The 19,285-nt window shown below is 56.1% G+C and overlaps 9 protein-coding genes across 9 annotated transcripts; 5 read left to right on the top strand and 4 right to left on the bottom strand.

Moving 5' to 3' along the window:
* Positions 1 to 1,060: 1,060 nt before the first annotated feature.
* On the bottom strand, positions 1,061 to 2,074 carry PHSY_003326 (hypothetical protein; the record flags this gene model as incomplete). Its single annotated transcript, XM_012333947.1, has 2 exons — positions 1,061 to 1,345; positions 1,940 to 2,074. 2 exons carry the CDS (start codon positions 2,072 to 2,074, stop codon positions 1,061 to 1,063), a joined length of 420 nt encoding a protein of 139 aa, XP_012189337.1.
* Positions 2,075 to 3,118: 1,044 nt separating this feature from the next.
* On the top strand, positions 3,119 to 3,753 carry PHSY_003325 (hypothetical protein; the record flags this gene model as incomplete). The annotated part of the gene is made up of 2 exons (XM_012333946.1): positions 3,119 to 3,285; positions 3,615 to 3,753. 2 exons carry the CDS (start codon positions 3,119 to 3,121, stop codon positions 3,751 to 3,753), a joined length of 306 nt encoding a protein of 101 aa, XP_012189336.1.
* A 146-nt stretch (positions 3,754 to 3,899) lies between these two features.
* On the top strand, positions 3,900 to 4,658 carry PHSY_003324 (hypothetical protein; the record flags this gene model as incomplete). The annotated part of the gene is made up of 1 exon (XM_012333945.1): positions 3,900 to 4,658. One exon carries the CDS (start codon positions 3,900 to 3,902, stop codon positions 4,656 to 4,658), a length of 759 nt encoding a protein of 252 aa, XP_012189335.1.
* A 281-nt stretch (positions 4,659 to 4,939) lies between these two features.
* PHSY_003323 (potential RNA Pol II elongation accessory factor) lies at positions 4,940 to 6,340 on the bottom strand (the record flags this gene model as incomplete). Its single annotated transcript, XM_012333944.1, has 1 exon — positions 4,940 to 6,340. The coding sequence occupies one exon, from the start codon at positions 6,338 to 6,340 to the stop codon at positions 4,940 to 4,942; it is 1,401 nt and encodes a 466-aa protein (XP_012189334.1).
* Positions 6,341 to 7,048: 708 nt separating this feature from the next.
* PHSY_003322 (hypothetical protein) lies at positions 7,049 to 10,375 on the top strand (the record flags this gene model as incomplete). Its single annotated transcript, XM_012333943.1, has 2 exons — positions 7,049 to 9,363; positions 9,475 to 10,375. The coding sequence occupies 2 exons, from the start codon at positions 7,049 to 7,051 to the stop codon at positions 10,373 to 10,375; spliced, it is 3,216 nt and encodes a 1,071-aa protein (XP_012189333.1).
* A 507-nt stretch (positions 10,376 to 10,882) lies between these two features.
* PHSY_003321 (hypothetical protein) lies at positions 10,883 to 12,721 on the top strand (the record flags this gene model as incomplete). Its single annotated transcript, XM_012333942.1, has 1 exon — positions 10,883 to 12,721. One exon carries the CDS (start codon positions 10,883 to 10,885, stop codon positions 12,719 to 12,721), a length of 1,839 nt encoding a protein of 612 aa, XP_012189332.1.
* Positions 12,722 to 12,956: 235 nt separating this feature from the next.
* PHSY_003320 (potential aldo/keto reductase) lies at positions 12,957 to 13,871 on the bottom strand (the record flags this gene model as incomplete). Its single annotated transcript, XM_012333941.1, has 2 exons — positions 12,957 to 13,638; positions 13,717 to 13,871. The coding sequence occupies 2 exons, from the start codon at positions 13,869 to 13,871 to the stop codon at positions 12,957 to 12,959; spliced, it is 837 nt and encodes a 278-aa protein (XP_012189331.1).
* Positions 13,872 to 14,878: 1,007 nt separating this feature from the next.
* Positions 14,879 to 16,606, top strand: PHSY_003319 (hypothetical protein; the record flags this gene model as incomplete). Its single annotated transcript, XM_012333940.1, has 1 exon — positions 14,879 to 16,606. One exon carries the CDS (start codon positions 14,879 to 14,881, stop codon positions 16,604 to 16,606), a length of 1,728 nt encoding a protein of 575 aa, XP_012189330.1.
* Positions 16,607 to 16,974: 368 nt separating this feature from the next.
* On the bottom strand, positions 16,975 to 18,036 carry PHSY_003318 (hypothetical protein; the record flags this gene model as incomplete). The annotated part of the gene is made up of 1 exon (XM_012333939.1): positions 16,975 to 18,036. One exon carries the CDS (start codon positions 18,034 to 18,036, stop codon positions 16,975 to 16,977), a length of 1,062 nt encoding a protein of 353 aa, XP_012189329.1.
* Between the last annotated feature and the right edge of the window lie 1,249 nt (positions 18,037 to 19,285).

Below are 19,285 nucleotides of genomic sequence, written 5' to 3'. Positions count from 1 at the left end.
TAATGATCATGTGAAATGAAGATGCGTTATTGGCCCGGAAGAGACAGAGAGACAAGTGTCACAATGCTGATGCATGCATGGACCGAGGCAGGCCAGCACAGTGTGTCGATGTAGATTGTGAACCCCGTGACACTTTTTGCCTGCTGCAGCAGCCACAAACGCAGGTTATTCGCCGGGTCCACCTTCTGTCGCCCGCTGATTCGCTTTGGTCCAAGCCCCGAACAGCAAGCGTACGACACTGCAGTAGACTGTCAAAGATGTCGAAACGACAATCATGGTGACAGCCAACAGCGCCGGGGACAAAGGAGCGACGGACGGCAGGTACGGGAGGATGAGCAGCGAGGCGTGAAAGGGGCGGCGGGGCCAAATCGATGATGATGACGAGCGGGGCTTGGCTAGACTAGACACTACCAGAGCGGGACTGGGAGCTGAAACAGAGGCAGGACAACCGCAGAGTGGAGCCAGGGCAGAGCTGAAGCCAACCACAGAACCGGCAAGACGGCAATAAGCCAATTCCCGATCTTCGGACTGCATCCGGCTACCGACACGAACGTCTGGCTGGATTCTGCTTCCCCTTCGTCCGCCTGTCACACCGTGTTCGTGTCGATCAGATATGACTGCGATGACGATGACGAGCACCAGCCGAAGCACGACGACGAGCGACTCGTGACTGGGCTCGAAGAAGCAGCATCTGACTCAAGACAACTAACGATGGGCAGGGGAGGGCAGAGGCAGTAGAGAAAATGTCGACCTTGGCCTGTGAATGCGGCGGGGCAGATCGGAAATGACCGCCGAATTCACTCGAAATTGGAAATTAAGGGAAAATGATTTATTATAAAACCAGTTCTTCCCTTGAGTTCCAGTCTCGAAGGCGAATGGATCGACTGCCATTTCCAACCACAGACAAATGGCGATACGAATAGCTGGGGAGAGTGGAGATGAGTGAGCAGCGACAGAAGCCGCTCCCCCGCATTTTCCTCTACAGCTGCGGATCTTTCCGTTCGCTCTGCCGTGCCTGTTGTCCGACCTCGTGCATACGCAAGCCGCCAACGCCGAGCTGTCAACTCAGCCCCTCTATGCTCACGATGTCGATGTCGAGCGTCGAAGAACGTGGCAGACAGCATCGTTGACGAGAACGATGCGACGTTGCTGCGAAGCCTACTAGCGACGGCAGCTCCACAACCCGACCGAAACCATGGAACACAATGAAACGCAGAGACCGTTGACCAAGCTGAACACTTACCAGACGACGAGATGCGTTGCGATTGCTAGTCCGAAACAGACGAATTCGAAGAAGAGTGGTGGTGTGTGAGATGCAGCGGGAAGCACTGAAGACCAGACCAAGCTGTTTCGAGATGCACAAGAGGTATGGGAGGGATGTTGGGAACAAGGTTGGAAGAAGCAATCCCACTTATACGGTCGTATATATGCATTCGCAACACTTGTGTCTTTCAGTGGAGGACAAGCAACATTCGGGAAGGTACAGCTGGATCGGAGCAGACACCGGAGCATCACGGGCCAGCTCTGATTCACGATGGTCTGACGTCGCTACTCAGGCACTGCCAGCGGAGGGGACCAAAGCGACAGCCGGGCGGGATCGTGAATTGTATTGTGACAGCGACCATCGTCTGTACATGTGGAAGGCTGCAATCCGGCAGCAGACGGCACTCCACAGGAGGCTCCTGCATTTGCTGTGTACTCGACAGCATCTCATCGATGCTACTTGCAGATCACATTGAACACCAACACACTGACATACAGCCGCAACTCTGCAACATCATCGAGAAGGAATTGGCGCCGATCTTGGCGCCGATGCTAAGGGCTAAATGATCTTGTGTGGCCGTGGGTCCAGGGGTTGACGCACTAACCTTTGTGGTCTCAGGGTTTCGTGCCGCGTTTTCGGGTACTTTTTTCAGATCGCGCCCTGCAAGCGGGATACGAGTTGTAGCTCGTTCGGGCGATTGCGGACCCGGAGACACCCGAAGCCCACATTCGCTCCACGCTCTCTCAAATTGCTCTCCCCAGGTCGTGCTGCCAGCTTCGTTTCGCCGCTCAAAACGAGCCGGGGCTGCATGACATACACCGAGCGCACTTGCGTTCCTGCAAGCTACCAGCTAGGCTCATCGTACACAGACACCGTAGAAGATACGGCCGTTGGAAGGAAGAAAAGCTCATTCGAACAGCTTCAAACGCAAATGACTACGATGTGTCTGCATGAGCATTTCAGCCAACGGGTCAATCATGAGGGCGGTGGTGACCTCGTATTCCGATCGAGCATTGCATCGGATACCATCGAGCCGCTCAGAGGCGCAACGAGCTCGGAAAGCTTGGAGAGTCGGGTTCACCAAGGGGCCAAGCAAAGGCGTTGCCAATCGAATGACGTCTATTGCACACGCGCTAAATCTGGTGTTGAAACCGTGCCTTGCTGCGAACCCTGGGCACTGCACAGTCGAGCGACGAACTTACCGAAGTGCAGTCGGTGTCGCAAGATGAGACCCACCTATTCGATCCGGTTAATCCGCCTGCTATCCCTTGTGAGATTCTCAAGTCTGACATTTGTTTAGAAACAAAGCTTATACAAAGATGACTAAGGAAGTCAGATCCGTCTGCCCGCTTTGGCCAGCTCCAGCTCAGCATCAAGGGTGCTGGAACCCCGCACCGTCACTTCTTCTCGTCACCAACTGCGACGCTCCTCTTCCCCCTCGTAACGACTCGCTCCCCCTGTCTTCGGTGCAGCGATCAATCGGACATTATGGTTGACGTCACAAAGCAGCCATTGGCGGTACGTGCACTGACATCACACACATCGAGCTATTCAGCGCACGTCTTGGTCTCGAATTCCAAGCATCGATGACTGACAAAGTATTCCTTTTCGTATCTTCACAACGCTTCTCATTGCGATTGCACGCTCGCAACTCGACATCTGTTCGTTACAACAGGCACTGCACGCATCAGCGCCATCCTTCAAGCCTCTCATCCCAACGTCATTGCTACCGTACCTTGCATTCGTCCTCCTCTCATCCGTCTTTCTTGCAGCATTCTATTTCACAACGTGAGTTCATCTTTCTAGCGTGGATGACGTGAACACACTTTTATCCAGATTCAGCGAAGGGATCGTATGCTGACTTTGGGCCTGAGCTTTGATCGCCGCTTCCTTGGTGTGACGATGCTGCGCTATTATAGGTTGCCAAAACGAAGCGTCACAGCCAAAGAGATCATCGTCGGCGTAGTGGCAAGTCTGCAGGCAGGCTTTGGCGTCGTGGCTCTGTTCAATGCTGTTGGCGTGTATGTATGATCGTATGCCTGGACCTTCTAGATGGCCAATATATCCCTTGATTCCGCTGCTTTAGCCAGATCGATATTTTGGCCAGATGTGTGATGTGCAGTTTTGAGGCCACGATTCCGGCTGTGGATTTTTGAGCCACAAAATTGAGTTCTAACCGCTGTCTGTGGAACGCGACTCGGCTGCCACTTGTGGATGCATGTGTTGGTTCGGGGTCGGCCATCACATCCATCCTCCGGCTCCTATCGACTCTTCGACACTGCCCGAGCACAAGCCGTTTCTCGACAGTCCTTGCTCATCTCATCCCTGTTCTGTCATCATCGCCTTGCAGATCTCCTCTGACCGCATCGAGGGGAGAAGCCCACACCGGTGACCACACCCAGGACAAGCTCAAACTCATCGTTGGCCTGCACTGCAGCGTCCCCACCAACCCGCATCGGCGCCACTCATCGGCGTCTCCGACCTTCTGAACAGTCACCAACCTTTGTGTGGGCTTGCTCTCCGTCGGGTAACATACCGAAAGCAACGCCACGCATACCCTTTTTGCGCTCTCCGCGTCCGCTCGTTTCATTTGGTATTCTAGCCGCAGCGGGTAGAGCCTCAGTGTGTGGCGGGAATGCCGGCCGTTCGCACAGTACCACGCGATGTGTTGATACGCGTTCCAAAGGTGGAACCGTACTCGAACAGTTACGTTTCTCCTGCAGCGAGAGCCAAGGAGGAAGCAAAGAAGATCGCTGCTGCTGCTGTACCTGTGACAAGTGCTGATGGATCAGTGACCGTCGACGCGAGTGCACCTGTCGCCGCAACTGCAGATTCGACCAACCCGCTAGCAGCTCCCACTGCTGCAACCACAGCAGACGCTGCTTCATCTACAGCTGAAACAACGACCAACACCGCCGACGCAGATGGTCAAGATCGAAATCAACGAGGCAACTCACCCACACTACCATTCCTCTCGCTCGAACGACCAGAAGAACAAACCGTCGATCTGTCCAAAGCAGCCACCTCGTCCGCGGGTTGGAACAGCCTGCTCGTATGGGCACGTCGTCAGAGAGGTGCTCAGTGGGACGCATCCACCGCGCTCTGGCAAGTCGACAAGTACAGCAGAGAGTACTACAGCTTTTGTCAGGATCCAGCCACCACAGATCGATCCAAACAGCCCGGTGGCGACGACGGCGGTGTAACGGAACAGAAGGACAGCAAGCCACTGCCGGGGTCGGATGCCGTGGCAGCAGCAGAGGTGGAGGACGATGATGATAAAGGTCCCACTGCGAGAAGTTCCTCGCGTGGCAAGGTGCAGGAGAGCGCAGCTGGCGGTGGGGCAGTTTCAACACCGGTCTCTTCTGGCCGCTCGATCAGGTTGCTCAGACGGTGACGTTTCGGTAATGTGTGCCTGGCGATCATGACGTATGAACTCGGTGGATTGGCACGCTTTTTGTATTGTATGCATGACGGAACTCTTTGGATCTCACTCTGCACTCTGAGCCGATTCAGGGCATCACGGAAGGCTGTGTGGTAGTGTTTCCTTTTCAGGGCGAAGTGATGTCCCAACTGATGCATACCAAGGGATGGGCGGGCGCTGAGTCTAGAAGTACATTTTGAAGGCCGTGTGTGACATTCACAGCGGAGAGAGAGAGACAGGTCTCTGCTGTCTGTCTACGCGAGGAGATGCGGCTTCCTTCGCTGTGTCCAAAACTCGAGCTGTCTCCAAAAGTGGCTGACCGCCTGCTTATCGGTGTGCCGCTTTGTACGATCCACCTGCACCTCGACGACGTTCCAATCGCGAATGTTCGGGTTCTGCGGCTCGTTATGCCACCGCACGTAGACGCCCATGACGTTTTTGAACAGCTCTCTGGGCTCGTTCCACCTGTATGTTTTGAACTGCCACGCTTGGCCTGTTGTGAAGACGGCGATGACGCGGTTCCACGGGTCGGCACCTGGTGCGGAGGCACTCGATCCGCCGAGACGCGTCACTGCTTCTGCGCTGTCGACGACGAGAATTCGACGACCAATGCCGACACCGGAGGCGGCTCCTTGACCCGCGTTGCCTCCGCGACTGGTGATGGATACGACGAGGTCGGCTACACCACGAGCTCTCTGACGCGCCTCTTCCGGCGGTACAAAGATTCCTTCTTCCAAGAATTGCTTGATGTTGAACATGTTGAGTAGACTGGTGGGCGAGCTGGATAGGACGACGATGGGATCCTGAGCACGCTGTTTGCGCACTTGACCGCTGGCAGAGACGCCTGGACGAGCCGCTGATTGCGCGCTACCCGGTGGTGGTGCTCGGCCTGCTGCTTTTCTCGCTGCTTCTACCTTGGCCGAAAAGGCGCGACGGAAGCTTTCAAAGTCGGCCACTTTGGATCCTGCCACGCGAGAGACAGCCGCTCCGCCCGCCAAGCCCGCCACGTTGCCGCGAAGAGCATCGTTCCTTGTCCGCAACACGACCTCGTACTGAGATTTGACACGCTTGACGTACTCGACGTCTTTGAGATCGACCTTGTAGGGACGTTTTACGCCCTGCGCGTCTGAAGATGTGGGTGCTTCGTTGCTGGCAGAGACGAGAGCGGATGTACCGGTGGCCGCTGATGCTGCTGCGGAAAGATCGGATAGTTTCAATACACCTGCCCAATCATCGCGTTTGCCGAGCAGGTAGTCGAGAATAGCAGCTCTGTCTAGTGTCGGAAAGGATGCGACTTTAGCGGTAGCTGCTTGGGCGAGGTAGGCACCTGGACGTTCGTCGCGTGCCTGAAGCGCAAGGATGACCGCTTCGACGCTGTAGAAGAAGGACGGTTCCGTGTCAGGATGTGGTGGATTGTTGGAAGAAAGGCGAGCTGCCAATTCGTCTCTGGAGCGAGCAAGTCGCGTTGTTACTGCTTTGCTGAACGATGCATCGCCGATCCTGACTGTAGACGCTTGGAGGATGGATGCGACTGGTGCGGACTGGTCATCGAAGAGCTGTATGGAAGCCAAAGGATCCGGCTGGTCGGCTGCCTGTGAGATGGTGTTTCGGATGAGGTCAAGCGCGTCCAGTGCGTTGGACGTAGACGCAGCCATGGCTGGTGTAGGCGTCACCCCGAGGTGTCGATACCTCGCCGGTGCTTGGTGGTATGTCTCTTGCGAGAGAAGGTGCAAGCAAGTCGAGTGTCAATGACAGTTGGTTGGTGCGCGGAAGAACGAGTGTTGAACGAGCATGTCTTCTTGGTCCACGGCAACCAGCTCGTTGCACCAGCTGCGCTCATTCGGATCCGACTCCCGATGTGTGCGAGTGTGACCCGATCTGATTTTCAAGAAGAAATTCCGGCAAAATGCAAATTTTGGAGAGAAAAAAATCCGGGCGTTGTGCAGTCAAAGGACCCTTTTCAGCTCAGATAACTTCGGTTGGACAACTTGCTCTTCTCGCCATCACCTGCATCAATCTCATCCTGGTCGAGGCTACCAACATCTGTACCATACCTCGAAAGCCCCTGACCCGGACTCGAAGCGATCACAATCGTAATTGATCCGCAATCTTTGAGGACAAGGTACACAATGGCTCGCGGAGGTAACCGAGGAGGAGGACGTGGTGGAGGAGGCGGCCGTGGTCGTGGCCGTGGCGGAGGACGAGGTCGCGGAGGAGGAGGAGGCGGTCGCGGCGGTGGACGTGGCGGTCACAATGGTCAGGGACCGAGGCAGTCCTACTTCCCTAGCGATCAGAAGAACGCCCGTCTGGAGGCCTACTATATCGACCAGGGCATCCTCGACCCCTCCGAATGGGCGACATTCATGGACTACCTCCGCACCCCTCTGCCCACCACCTTCCGCCTCACTGCTGGCAAAGAGACGACGCCACAGCTACTCAAGGCTCTCAAGGACATCTACATTCCTTTCCTCTCCAACGTCACTTTTGACGGCGAAAAGGTGGAGCCACCCAAGACCCTGCCCTGGTATCCCCATGGCCTTGGATGGCACCTCAACACCAAGAAGAACGTCATTCGCAAGTCGCCCGAGTTCAAGCGTTTCCACCAGTTCCTCGTCCACGAGACCGACGTTGGATCCATTAGCCGTCAGGAGGCCGTCTCGATGCTTCCGCCTCTCTTCCTTGACGTGCAACCTCACCACCTCGTCCTCGACATGTGCGCTGCTCCCGGTTCCAAGACCGCACAGCTGATCGAGTCGCTCCACTCTCCCTTTACATCGGCTCCTAGCGCCTTTATCCCTATGCCCACCGGTCTCGTCATTGCTAACGACTCTGACACCAAGCGCGCTCACATGCTCGTCCACCAATCGCAGCGACTTCCCTCACCCAACCTGTTGGTCACCAACCTCGACGCTTCCAACTACCAGTCCATTCAGGTCCCTTACAAGTCAGCAGACGCGGACGCACAAGTCGTTCAGACTGCCATGAAGTACGATCGCATCCTTGCCGACGTGCCCTGCTCTGGCGACGGCACCATCCGCAAGAATGTCCCCATCTGGAAGGAGTGGACGCCCAACAACGCTGTCGGCCTCCACGCTCTTCAGCTCAAGATTCTCATGCGCGGTCTCAATCAGCTTCGCGAGGGCGGTCGTCTTGTCTACTCGACCTGCTCCATGAACCCCATCGAGAACGAGGCTGTTGTCGCAGAAGCTCTGCGACGCTTCGAAGGCAAGGTGCGCATCGTCGACTGCAGCTCTCGATTGCCCGAGCTCGTGCGACGAAAGGGTCTCACAACATGGAGGGCCGCTCCCGGGCGAGGTGCCCATCTGTTCGGCAAGTCCAAGTACGCAAAGGAGAAGGCTGCCAAGGCCGCTGCTGTCGACGCCGCGGATGCTGCCGCCGCCGACGGCGAAGCCGAGCTCGTCGATGCCGACATGAAGGATGCAGAGGGCGAAGCCGACGAGGCGGTCGCAGCTGACGCTGCCGCTGAAGATGGCGCCACAGAACAGGAACAGGCAACGGAAGCAACTCAGCCCGAAATCGGATCCGCCGAATACCGTGACCGTCTGCCCGAGATCGCGTGGATCAACGACTGGGACCAGCTCAACGAGCTCGATGCCGATCTCGCCTCGCGCACTCCCAAGTCGCTCTGGCCCCAAGGCGATGAGGAGGCGCTCGGCACACAGCACTGCATGCGTCTCTATCCTCATCTGCAAGACACGGGTGGATTCTTCGTCGCCTTGCTCGAAAAGGTGGGCAATCCGGACGACGAGGGTATGGCAGCTGGCATGATCCGTGCCATGGAACACCTCGACGCTCAGCGACCCGATGGCGAGTCGCTCACCAACACTGTCAAGCGGGAGCTCTCGCCTGAAACCGAGGCTAATGGTGATGGGCCTGCTGCAAAGAAGTTGAAGGAGGACGATGGATCCGCCGCTGTAGTTGCTGCCACCGAGCCTGAGCCAATCCAGGTCGATGAGGCAGCCGAGGGCACCAACGTCAAAGAGGACAAGCACGCGGCTGACCGCGCACGAAAAGCCGCTCAGCAGAAAGCCGTCTCGGAAGGTCACGGCATCCCCGGCGGTCTGCCGTACAAGGAAGATCCATTCGCCTACATCCCACCCACCAACGACCAGGTGCAGGCATGTAAAAAGTTCTTCGACCTCAAAGACACTTTCCCCCTTCGCAACCTTCTGGTGCGAAACGAAGACCACCAACCTCTTCGATCGGTCTACCTCACCTCCACCACCGCCCGTGCCGTCATCACTGGCGGCGGCCCCGGTCGCGGCAACCACCCTCACATGAACCCCATCTCGCTCCGCCTCATCAACTGCGGCATCAAGAGCCTGGGTCGACAAGACGCCGGCCGCGACGGCACGCTCGAGTGCAAGTGGCGCATCATTTCGGACGCAATCCTCTCCATTCGTCCTCTCATCGAGGAGCGAACGGTTCTCAAAGCTCAACTCAAAGATCTGGCTTTCCTGATCGCTCACCACTATCCCATTCTCGACAACGTGCCTGGTGAATTCGGCGAACTGCTCAAGAGCAAGAAGATTGGAAGCTATGTGGTTGATGTGCTGCCATCGGAGCATGAGGGTAGGAAGCTGGAGTACAAGATGAGCTTCCCTATTTGGAGGGCGGTCAACAGTGTCAACCTGATGCTGGATAAGCAGGAGAAGAGGTAAGTTTTTGCGTTGCAAGCAAGTTTCTTTCCCGCATTCCGAACTTTTGGCACTGACCATTCATTTTTTTTCTCTTTCCATTTTTCCTCTTTCCTTCTTCTTATCTGCAGCGCTTTGTCGTTCCGAATCTTTGACACGGATCTATCGAGCGCCGACGGTGGACGACAATTCTCTTCTCAACCATCGAAAAAGTCCAAGACCGCAACGACCAAGGACACTGAGATGCAACTCTCGGACGCAGAAGACGCTGCACGAGCCGCCTCCATGTCCACCACCACCCCCGTCGCTCCTCCCGCAGTCCAGCTGGCCGACTACCAATCGTCCTACATCCAACTCGCGCTCGACTCGTCCATTCTCAAATTCGACGGACCCTACACGCTCAAATCCGGTCGGCTCTCGCCGTACTTTTTCAACGCGGGTCTGTTCAACACCGGATCCAAGGTGGTCAAGGTCGCCGAATGCTACGCACGACGAATCGTGGAATCGGGTGTGCAGTTCGATGTGCTCTTCGGACCTGCTTACAAAGGTATCCCCCTGGCCGCGGCAACGGCGATGGCGTTGCAGCTGAACCACGGCATTGACGTTGGATTCTGCTTCAACCGCAAAGAAGCCAAGACGCACGGTGAAGGAGGATCGCTGGTAGGAGCAGAGTTGAAAGGGCGGGTCTTGATTCTGGACGATGTCATCACAGCGGGTACAGCGATCAACGAAGCCATGGACATCATCGCCTCGCAGAAGGAAGCCAAACTCGCAGGTGTCGTCATCGCCCTCGATCGACAGGAGAAATCCGCCAAGGACGGCGTGCCCGGAGAAACCTCGGCCATCCAGGAGGTGGAAAAGAGATACGCAACCAGCGTCTTCTCCGTAGTCACGCTCGATCAGATCATCGAGTTCATGCAGAGAGAGGGCGACAAGTACGCCGAGAAGATCGGAAAGATGAACGAGTACAGGATCGAGTACGGCACCAGCGAGGTGGCCAAGGCTCAGGCCCAGGCTGCTGCTAAGAAGTAGTGGAACAGGAGAAGAGGGTTGGGTTTGGTCTTCGAATTCTAAGGATTCAAAAAGAGTGATCGTGCCGATGGAAAGCGTGGCAGTGTGATAGGACAAGTCAATCGAGTGTGTGAAATGGTTGAGCGTGCTTTGCGATTCATCGGCTTGTTAGACTTGCTTGTGCAAGTTGAATACAGCCGAATAATTGAGTCATAAGCGCAGAGCCTCTTGGAAATTGAAAAAATGGATTCAGAGTGTGTTGGGATTGATATTTGTTGCTGCGTAGCGCTGTTTCAACTTTTTGTCGCTTTCGGTTTGACTTCTTCCTCTTCCACCATCTCGCATACCCTTCTCTCCTCGCGATCGCACTCTTGGTACGAGCAACGTTGCATGTTCAAGGCATTCGCTCGATCCTCCGCCCTCGCTCTCAGATCCGTGCCTTCGTCTTCGTTTCAGCTTCCACGCACTTCACCGATTGCCTTTTCATCCGCCTTCTCGAACCGTATTTCCGTCAACCCATCACGCAGCATGTCCTCTACCGACGCCGCCAACCAGCCTGAGGCTGTCAACCTCGTCAAAGATGAGGTCACCGGCGAGATGATCTCCAAGTCCGAGCTCAAGCGCCGACTTAAGCTGCGCGAGAAGGAGGCCAAAAAGGCCGCCAAGGCTGCCGAAGCGCCTGCTCAGCCTGCCGGTGGTGCTGCCGCCGCCGCCAGATCCGCCGCCGCTTCCGAAGAGGAGCTCAACCCCAACCAATACTACGAGCGTCGTTTCCGCACCATCGCAGCCCTCCGTGAATCCAAGAACCCAGACCCTTACCCGCACAAGTTCCACGTCTCGATCTCGCTCTCCGAGTTCATCTCCAAGTACGAGGGCAAGGTCGAAGCCGGCCAGCACCTCGACAACGAAGAAGTCAGCATCGCCGGTCGTCTTCACAACATGCGTGCCGCCGGTCAGAAGCTGCGATTCTACGACTTGCACGGCGAAGGTGTCAAGGTGCAGGTCACCGCTCAGCTCCAGGACCACACCGACGGCGACTTTTTCGCCATTCACGACCTCCTTCGTCGTGGCGATGTCGTCGGTGTCACGGGTATTCCCGGCAAGACCAAGAAGGGCGAGCTCTCCATCTTCCCTCGCTCCATCAAGCTCCTCTCGCCCAGTCTCAAGATGCTTCCCAAGGCTTCGCAGGGCGAAAAGGGCGGCTTCACCGACACCGAGCAGCGTCACCGCAAGCGATACCTCGACCTGATCATGAACAACCACGTCCGCGACATCTTTGTCAAGCGCGCCAAGATCATCAACTACGTTCGACGCTTCCTCGACAACCTTGGTTTCCTCGAGGTCGAGACTCCCATGATGAACCAGATCGCTGGTGGTGCTACCGCCAAGCCTTTCGTCACCTACCACAACGACCTCAAGCTCGACCTGTTCATGCGCATCGCTCCCGAGCTCTTCCTCAAGGAGCTCGTCGTCGGTGGACTGGACCGTGTCTACGAGATTGGCCGTGTCTTCCGTAACGAGTCGATCGACCAGACGCACAACCCCGAGTTCTCCATCTGCGAGTTCTACATGGCCTACGCCGACATGTACGACCTGATGGACATCACCGAGTCGATGATCTCCGGTCTGGTCAAGGCGGTGACCGGATCGTACAAGATCAAGTACCACCCCGATGGCAAGGATGTCGAGGGAGGCCGCGAGTACGAGATCGACTTCTCGACGCCTTGGAAGCGATTCGACATGATCAAGGAGCTCGAAAAGGCCACCAACACCACCTTCCCACCCGCGGATCAGCTGCACACCGAAGAGACGCGCAAGTGGCTCTCGGATCTCGCCGCCAAGCACAACGTCGACTGCTCCGAGCCCCGCACCTCCTCTCGACTCATCGACAAGATGACGGGCGAGTTCATCGAGACGCAGTGCATCAACCCTTCGTTCATCGTCGGACACCCGCAGGTCATGTCTCCTCTCGCCAAGCGTCACCGCGACATTCCCGGTCTCTGCGAGCGATTCGAAGTGTTTGTTGCTACCAAGGAGATCTGCAACGCCTACACCGAGTTGAACGACCCTTGGGTTCAGAGGGCCAACTTTGAAGAGCAGAGCCGACAGAAGGACCAGGGTGATGACGAGGCGCAGGGGATCGACCATGTGTTCATCGATGCGCTCGAGCACGGTCTGCCTCCTACCGGTGGTTGGGGTCTGGGTATCGACAGGTTGGTCATGTTCTTGACCGACTCCAACTCGATCAAGGAGGTGCTCGCTTTCCCGGCAAACAAGCCGCTGCCGTCGGACAACAAGGCTCAGCCTGTTCCGGCGCTCGAGGAGGAGTCGGCGGCTGTGGAGCCTACGTCCGAGGCCAAGGTGTAAGAGACGACAAGTTGTGATTTCGCTGCTACCATACATGTGAGGTGGATGCTTCGAGAGCAATCAAAAGAATATCGACTTCTTATTAATAGAATAGGAACCTATGGTTCTGCAAAAGTGACGCTAGGCGGCAGGATCGCCGATGGGATCCCAACTGAACGTAGTCGAACAAGGATAGGAGCGAAAAGCTGTCAGCATGTGATCTCCGACAGATTTCTGGATGTTTGGTCGATGATACTTACTCGGTGACGAGGTATTCGTCGAGACTGAGAAGCTGATCCATATCGGGCTGGTCGAGTTGGAAGTTGAAGACGTCTGCGTTTTCTTTGATGCGGTCCCTGGAAACGGATTTGGGGATGGTGATGTAGCCTCTCTGAAGCGAGAAGCGAATGAGGACCTGAGCAGGAGTTGCGCTGTGCTTTTTGGCGATCTGGAGGATGACCGGATGACCGAACCTCTCTGCCCTGACGAGCGGACCCCAACACTCCATCTCGATGCCGTTGGATCGACAGAACTCCACGAGCTGCAACCTAGCCATGAAAGGGTGAAGATCGCACTGGTTGATCGTAGGTCTGTGCTTAGGATTGGAGTCGAGTAGCTCTTGGATGTGTCGTTGTGCGTAGTTGCTGACACCGACGCCCTTGATGAGACCTTGGTCTTTGGCTTCTTGGATGGCCTTCCAGCTTTCGAGCCTCTTTGCCTTTCCGCCGTAGGGACTGTGGATGAGGTAGAGATCGATGTATCCCAGACCGCACTTTTGAAGCGATTGAGAGATGCTTCGTTTGGCAGCGTCGTAGCCGTTGTTGGATTGGAGTTTGGTGCAGTAGAAGATGTCGGAACGTTTGATCGGACAGGAAGGGGTCTCGAGGAAACGGTTGATGGCCGAGCCGACGGCTTGCTCATTGTAGTACCATTCGGCGCTGTTTCATTCACACGACAAAGGATCTATCAGTCGCACGGTCCTCTTTCACTACGGAAGGTGGAAGCGGAAAGCTCACCAGTCAAAGTGACGATATCCAGCTTCGAGCGCCCAAGCGACAGCGCGGGAAGCTTCGTTGTCAGTCATTTCGTAAACGCCCAAGCCCAGACGAGGGATGAGGTTGCCATCCGACAACTTGGCTCTGGATTCGAGGCTCAGCGTTGTAGCTGACATTGTGATGTGTCGACGCAAGGCTGTATGAAGCATGCGTCGGTGTGGTAGAGGAGAGGTAGGGAATCTTCGGGGGGATTCGAGACAGTGTTGTATCAATCATGCTCAGTCAGTATACTCCGCCTCCACTTTGGCACGCACGCCAAACAAATGCTGCCGATGATCGCCGATATTTCGCCGAGACCCTACTAACTGTTACAACTCCGGCTGTAACGCACAGCATCTCGAAGAAATCATGATGAGCATCTGACGGCGGCTCGAGAAGAAAATCGCTATAGACTGATGTGGGGGGTAGCACAGCCTGTTTCCGCGGCACCCGCTGCTCCGGCGCCCGCTACTGAAGAGCGCTTGCACCGACCAGCTCGCAGATCGAATCAAGAAAAGCTCCGGGACTGCAACACCCGTCCTACCATGGCACAAGCCGATCAGAAAGCCGAACTGTCGGATCTCGTGTATCGCGACGAGAGAGACAGACAATGCAAAGTGGTTCACGCCTCCAAGCGCCGGCGGCTGCAAAGGCGGCATGGCCCCTCAATAGGTCGAATCGCGCGTTCGCTTTTCTATTGTTAAGTTTAGTATCAGGCCGGCGTATCGCGCATTCCGCTCCCGGTGCGTATCATCCAAAAATAAGCTTTCACTGTGCCAAAGTGCCGAAAATAGTCGGACCAGCCGAAACGTGGGCGTATTCTTGCAGTGGCGGCGCGGAAACGGAAAAGTAAGCTGCGAGCGGGCTTCGGCTATCAACCAGACGACGGAGTCTTCCTGCAAGCTCCTATTCCACATCCAGCAGCGTCATTTGTCCCACCTTGTCTCAAAGCTACTCTTTGCCACACTCTTCAGTATATCTGCTCGACGGGTCGCTGGTTCAAGCTCTACCGGCCTCCATCTCACCCATCCTTCAAAGCGTACACTAACTTCACAACCCCTCACAAGCACAATCACATTCGTCAAAGGCCCTGAACCACGTCATGGCCGCTCGAACACCCGCTCGAGAGGCAGCTGCTGCCAAGATGGCCTCCGTCTCTTCACCACACCAGAAGCGATCCACCGTCGCTGCTGCCGACGAAAGCCTCGCCATCTCGGCGCTCAAGATGCTGGCTACATTCGACAACGCCAAGAATGCCATCTTTGCCCTCGTCGTCTACCGCTATTCGACACGCATCCTCCGACACCTTCGCGCCTACGGTGTCTCGGAAACCCTCTACCAGCTCTACCGTCTCGTCTCTGCCAAAGCTTTCGCACTTCTACTCAAGACCCCCGCAGCCAAGCGCAAAGTCAAACGCGAGCTCGACACGGCCATGGCCGAGGTGGAAGCCAAGATCGTACCGCGACCATCGCATCTCGAGACCAACCACCAACTGCCACAGCTCGGCAAGGAAAACGAATGGATCAGGGCCGAGCTCGCAAAGTTGCAGATCATGGAGGCCGGCGTAGACAGCAAGATCGTAGAGGCAGATTGGCAGCAACGCGATGGTCAGATGGTCTGGAAGGGAGGTAAGGTGTCGGGTGCAGTCTACCACGGCGGCGATGATCTCAGCGAGCTGTTGGCGGATACCATCAAGCAGTTCCTGGTCAGCAATCCTCTGCATCCCGATGTTTTCCCAGGTGTTAGAAAGATGGAGGCAGAGATCGTCAGCATGGTGTTGAAGATGTATAACGCTCCTTCCGGTGCAGTGGGGGCAACATCGAGCGGTGGTACAGAGTCGATTCTGCTTTCCTGCTTGGCCATGCGAGAATGGGCCAGGGCGACCAAGGGAATCAAGGAGCCAGAGTTGGTAGTCAGCGTGTCTGCTCATGCTGCTTTCGACAAGGCTGGTCAATACTTTGGCATCAAGGTGCACCACATCCCTGTCGATCCTGTGACGAGGAAGGTGCAAGTAGGACGTGTTGCAAGAGCCATCAACCCCAACACCATCGGTCTCGTCGGATCTGCACCCAACTTCCCCGACGGAATCATCGATGACATTCCCAATCTCGCCAAGCTGGCGAAACGACACAAGATTCTGCTTCACGTCGACTGCTGCCTCGGCTCGTTCCTCGTGCCTTTCCTCGACAAGGCTGGCTTCGAGACTGAACCGTTCGATTTCCGCATCGACGGCGTCACGTCGATCAGTTGCGACACGCACAAGTACGGGTTCGGTCCCAAAGGTCTCTCTACCATCCTCTACCGCTCCGCCGAGCTGCGTCGATTCCAGTACTACGTCAAGACCGACTGGCCTGGCGGAGTGTACGCCACACCCACGCTGTCCGGTTCTCGACCTGGCTCGCTCATCGCTGGAACGTGGGCGGCACTCATGAAGCTCGGCGAATCCGGTTACACGCAGTCCTGCCGTGACATTGTCGGCGCGGCTAAGGAGATTACGACTCGAATCGAACGCGAGATCCCCGAGTTGAGAGTGCTCGGTCGTCCGCTCGTCTCGGTCATCGCCTTCGCCAGCGCCGCAGAGGGAAGCGTCAGCATCTACGACGTAGGCGATCACATGTCCAGCAAGGGCTGGCACATGAACGGTCTCTCCGGCGACGTACCTGCCATCCACATCGCCGTTACGCGGTTGACGATCCCCGTGGTGAACGAGTTCATCGCCGATCTCAAGGAGGCCGTCAAACACGCGAGGAGCAGCTTCAAGGGTCAAAAGGGTAGCATGGCTACGCTGTACGGGTTGGGTAGCGGTGTCAGCGCCACGGCAATTGTGGGTGAGTTGGCTACGAGGTTTGTGGATACCCTGTATCTCGTGTGATATGTGTCTGGTGGTATGGATTTCCGATGCGCAGTGCTCCTTTCCCTCGTGGTGTGTGTTTGCGAGTGGCGAACGACAAGATAGGTGAAGAGTCGAAGGTTCTCAGTCGTCAATCAGCTGCCGTGCCTTCTGCAGTGTCATCGGAACCTCCGATATGACTCCATGCCAACGCACTCCCTGCTTCTCCCCCCTCCGTCTTCTACGCACAGACATTCACACTTCGCAGCCACCTTAGATAGAAATGGAAAAATTGCCTCTCTTCTGACAATGCCTATGTGTTGGTGTGTATCAAAGAATGTGAAGAACAAAGAAACGAAAAATGCAAAATGCTGGGATGATGATTTAACCGTATACCGCCGCCGCTTCCGTCAAAGCAATCCGCAGTCTCTCAAGTTGACCTGGATGATGATGTCGTTGACCGCGGACATGACGAACTTGATCTGGCTCGTGTCCGTGGCGCAGGTGAAATGCGTGTAGATGGTCTTTGCGTCGCTCTGGTTCAAGCTGACGAATCGGTTGACGATGTACTCGCAAGCTGAGTTGTAGTCGGCACCACCGGTGTAGTCGCTAAAGTAATCCGCCATGGGAGAGACGGGCAGTTTCTGCTTGAAGAGATCGATCTTGTTGAGGAAGAGGATGATCGAGGTTTTGACGAACCAGCGCGAGTTGCAGATGCTGTCGAAGAGTGTGAGGGCCTCCTGCATGCGGTTGACGTTTTCGTCTTCGTAGAGCAGCTGATCGTACTCGGAGATGGCGACGAGGAAGATGATGGCGGTGACGTTTTCGAAGCAGTGGATCCACTTTTTGCGTTCGGAACGCTGACCTCCGACGTCGAAGAGCTTGTAGTTGAGCTCGCCGATCTTGAAGTGCGTCTCGGTGATGCCGGTGGTCTTGACACGCGATCGCAGCACGTCTTGGTCGGTAGGCATAAAGTTGGGTTCGGCCATGCGTTGGATCGAGTCAAAGTAGTACTTTGCCGAGTCGTTCAGCTGGTACTCGCGACTTCGTGCGAAACACGCCTGGACGCCTGCGTCTTGCCAAAGGCCGTGGATGGCGTCGGCGACCTGCTTGGGCAGCACGGTGGATTCGATGCTGGGCGAGAGACCGAGGATGATCTCTGCGCGTGGTGCGTTGGAAGCGTCTGCGAGTGGAATGTCGAGACGCTCCATGGCGTCGAGCATGACGCGCATGGACTGGACTGTGTTGGAAAAGATGATCTCTTTGTAGGATTCGCGCTCGTCTGAAGAGTAGGAGCCGTGGTTGATGAGCTTCATCTGTTTGAGGATGGTGGACTTGCCCGACTCGCCGGCACCGAGAAGGAGCATCTTGATCTCGTTCTTCTGCGCCATGCGGTCCTTTTTGAGCTGCGCCTCGATGGCATCGTTGCGCGCCTGCCCCTCCTTGTCTACTTTGGAAGCTCCACAACCCATTTTGAATGCAACTGTACTCGCGGGTGGGTATCAAGGTGTGTGCTAGGAGAAAGGATCGCGATCAGATGCGATGTGAAGGGTTGTTCGTGACGAGACTTGGTCTGACCGGAGGAGGTTACGGAGTGGTTGACGCAGACAACAAGGAGTGCGCGCTTGGTTCGAGAGAAGAGAGTGATAACGATGATCCGGATCGATTCGAAATGATGATGGCTGCGCAGGCGTGCTTCGAAGGGAATGGCAGAGGGACCGGAAGCGAACGGTGACGGATGCAAACGGCAGATGGGAGGATGACGAGGGAAGATTGGTATAAAGGCGGGACGAACGCCAAACGTGTATGGGTCGATGCTAGGGAAGTGATGGAGATGAAGGTGGTGAGAGGAAGGGGCGATGGTCGCGGCAGCCACAAAGGAGGATTGGGAGCAACCGACGACGGCAATGGAGAAATTGCGATTCTTTCCAACAGAGGCGCACACCACACAGTCGCAGGGGCCGAAGGAGCCGAGGCGGAAGGACAAGGGCGGGGAAGCAGAGAGACTAGGCTTCGCGGCGCATTGAACGAAGCAAAAGCTCGCTTTCTCCTTGACATCTCTCTAAATTAGGCTGTTGCCTCGACGGCGCTGGAAAGGAAAAGAGAGAGGCTTGAGCGCACAAAGGGCATGGACGGAGCCCGTGTTGCATGGCGGCGGCGTACAAAAAAAAGTCGAAGAAAAAGGGCGGATGTGCAGCAACGCGATCAAGGCGAAACGCCCAAGACGAGAACGATGAGAAGAACGCGCTCTGCTGCAGACGATGGATCCACAAGAAGCACACAAAGGGGTCCTCTGACTGAGACCTTTTAGCACCACAGCCCTCGTCTAGCGCTTGCACACGTCGGACACACCCACACACGCTCGCTCGAGACTTGATCGTCGCTGTGGTGACAGCATACAGCACCTCAACCTTGATCGGCATTCATCTCTCGCGGTCCATGCCATGTATGCATCATTTCACCCTTGCTCACAAGCTCTTGGTTGTGTCAATTCTAGGATCATAGTGGACGGAAGGTGGCTCGTTCGTCGTGGTGCAAATGGTCCATTTCAACTTTTTAAGGTTTCGCTTTGGGTCGCGACTCTTTCCCCTTTTCTGATTGTTCCACCGGCAGACAATCATTTACGCACAGTACGCGTTTCGAACTGTGCCCAGGTGCCGCTCTTCTCCCCGTCTTCCCGCTGTGTTTCCTTCCAATTTGCCAGAGGCGAGCGTCGCGTTG

Source organism: Pseudozyma hubeiensis (assembly GCF_000403515.1).
Source record: "Pseudozyma hubeiensis SY62 DNA, scaffold: PHS33, whole genome shotgun sequence".
NCBI classification, from domain to species: domain Eukaryota; kingdom Fungi; phylum Basidiomycota; class Ustilaginomycetes; order Ustilaginales; family Ustilaginaceae; genus Pseudozyma; species Pseudozyma hubeiensis.
Note: the sequence above shows the minus strand (reverse complement) of the source record. Positions and strands in the feature narration are given on the sequence as shown.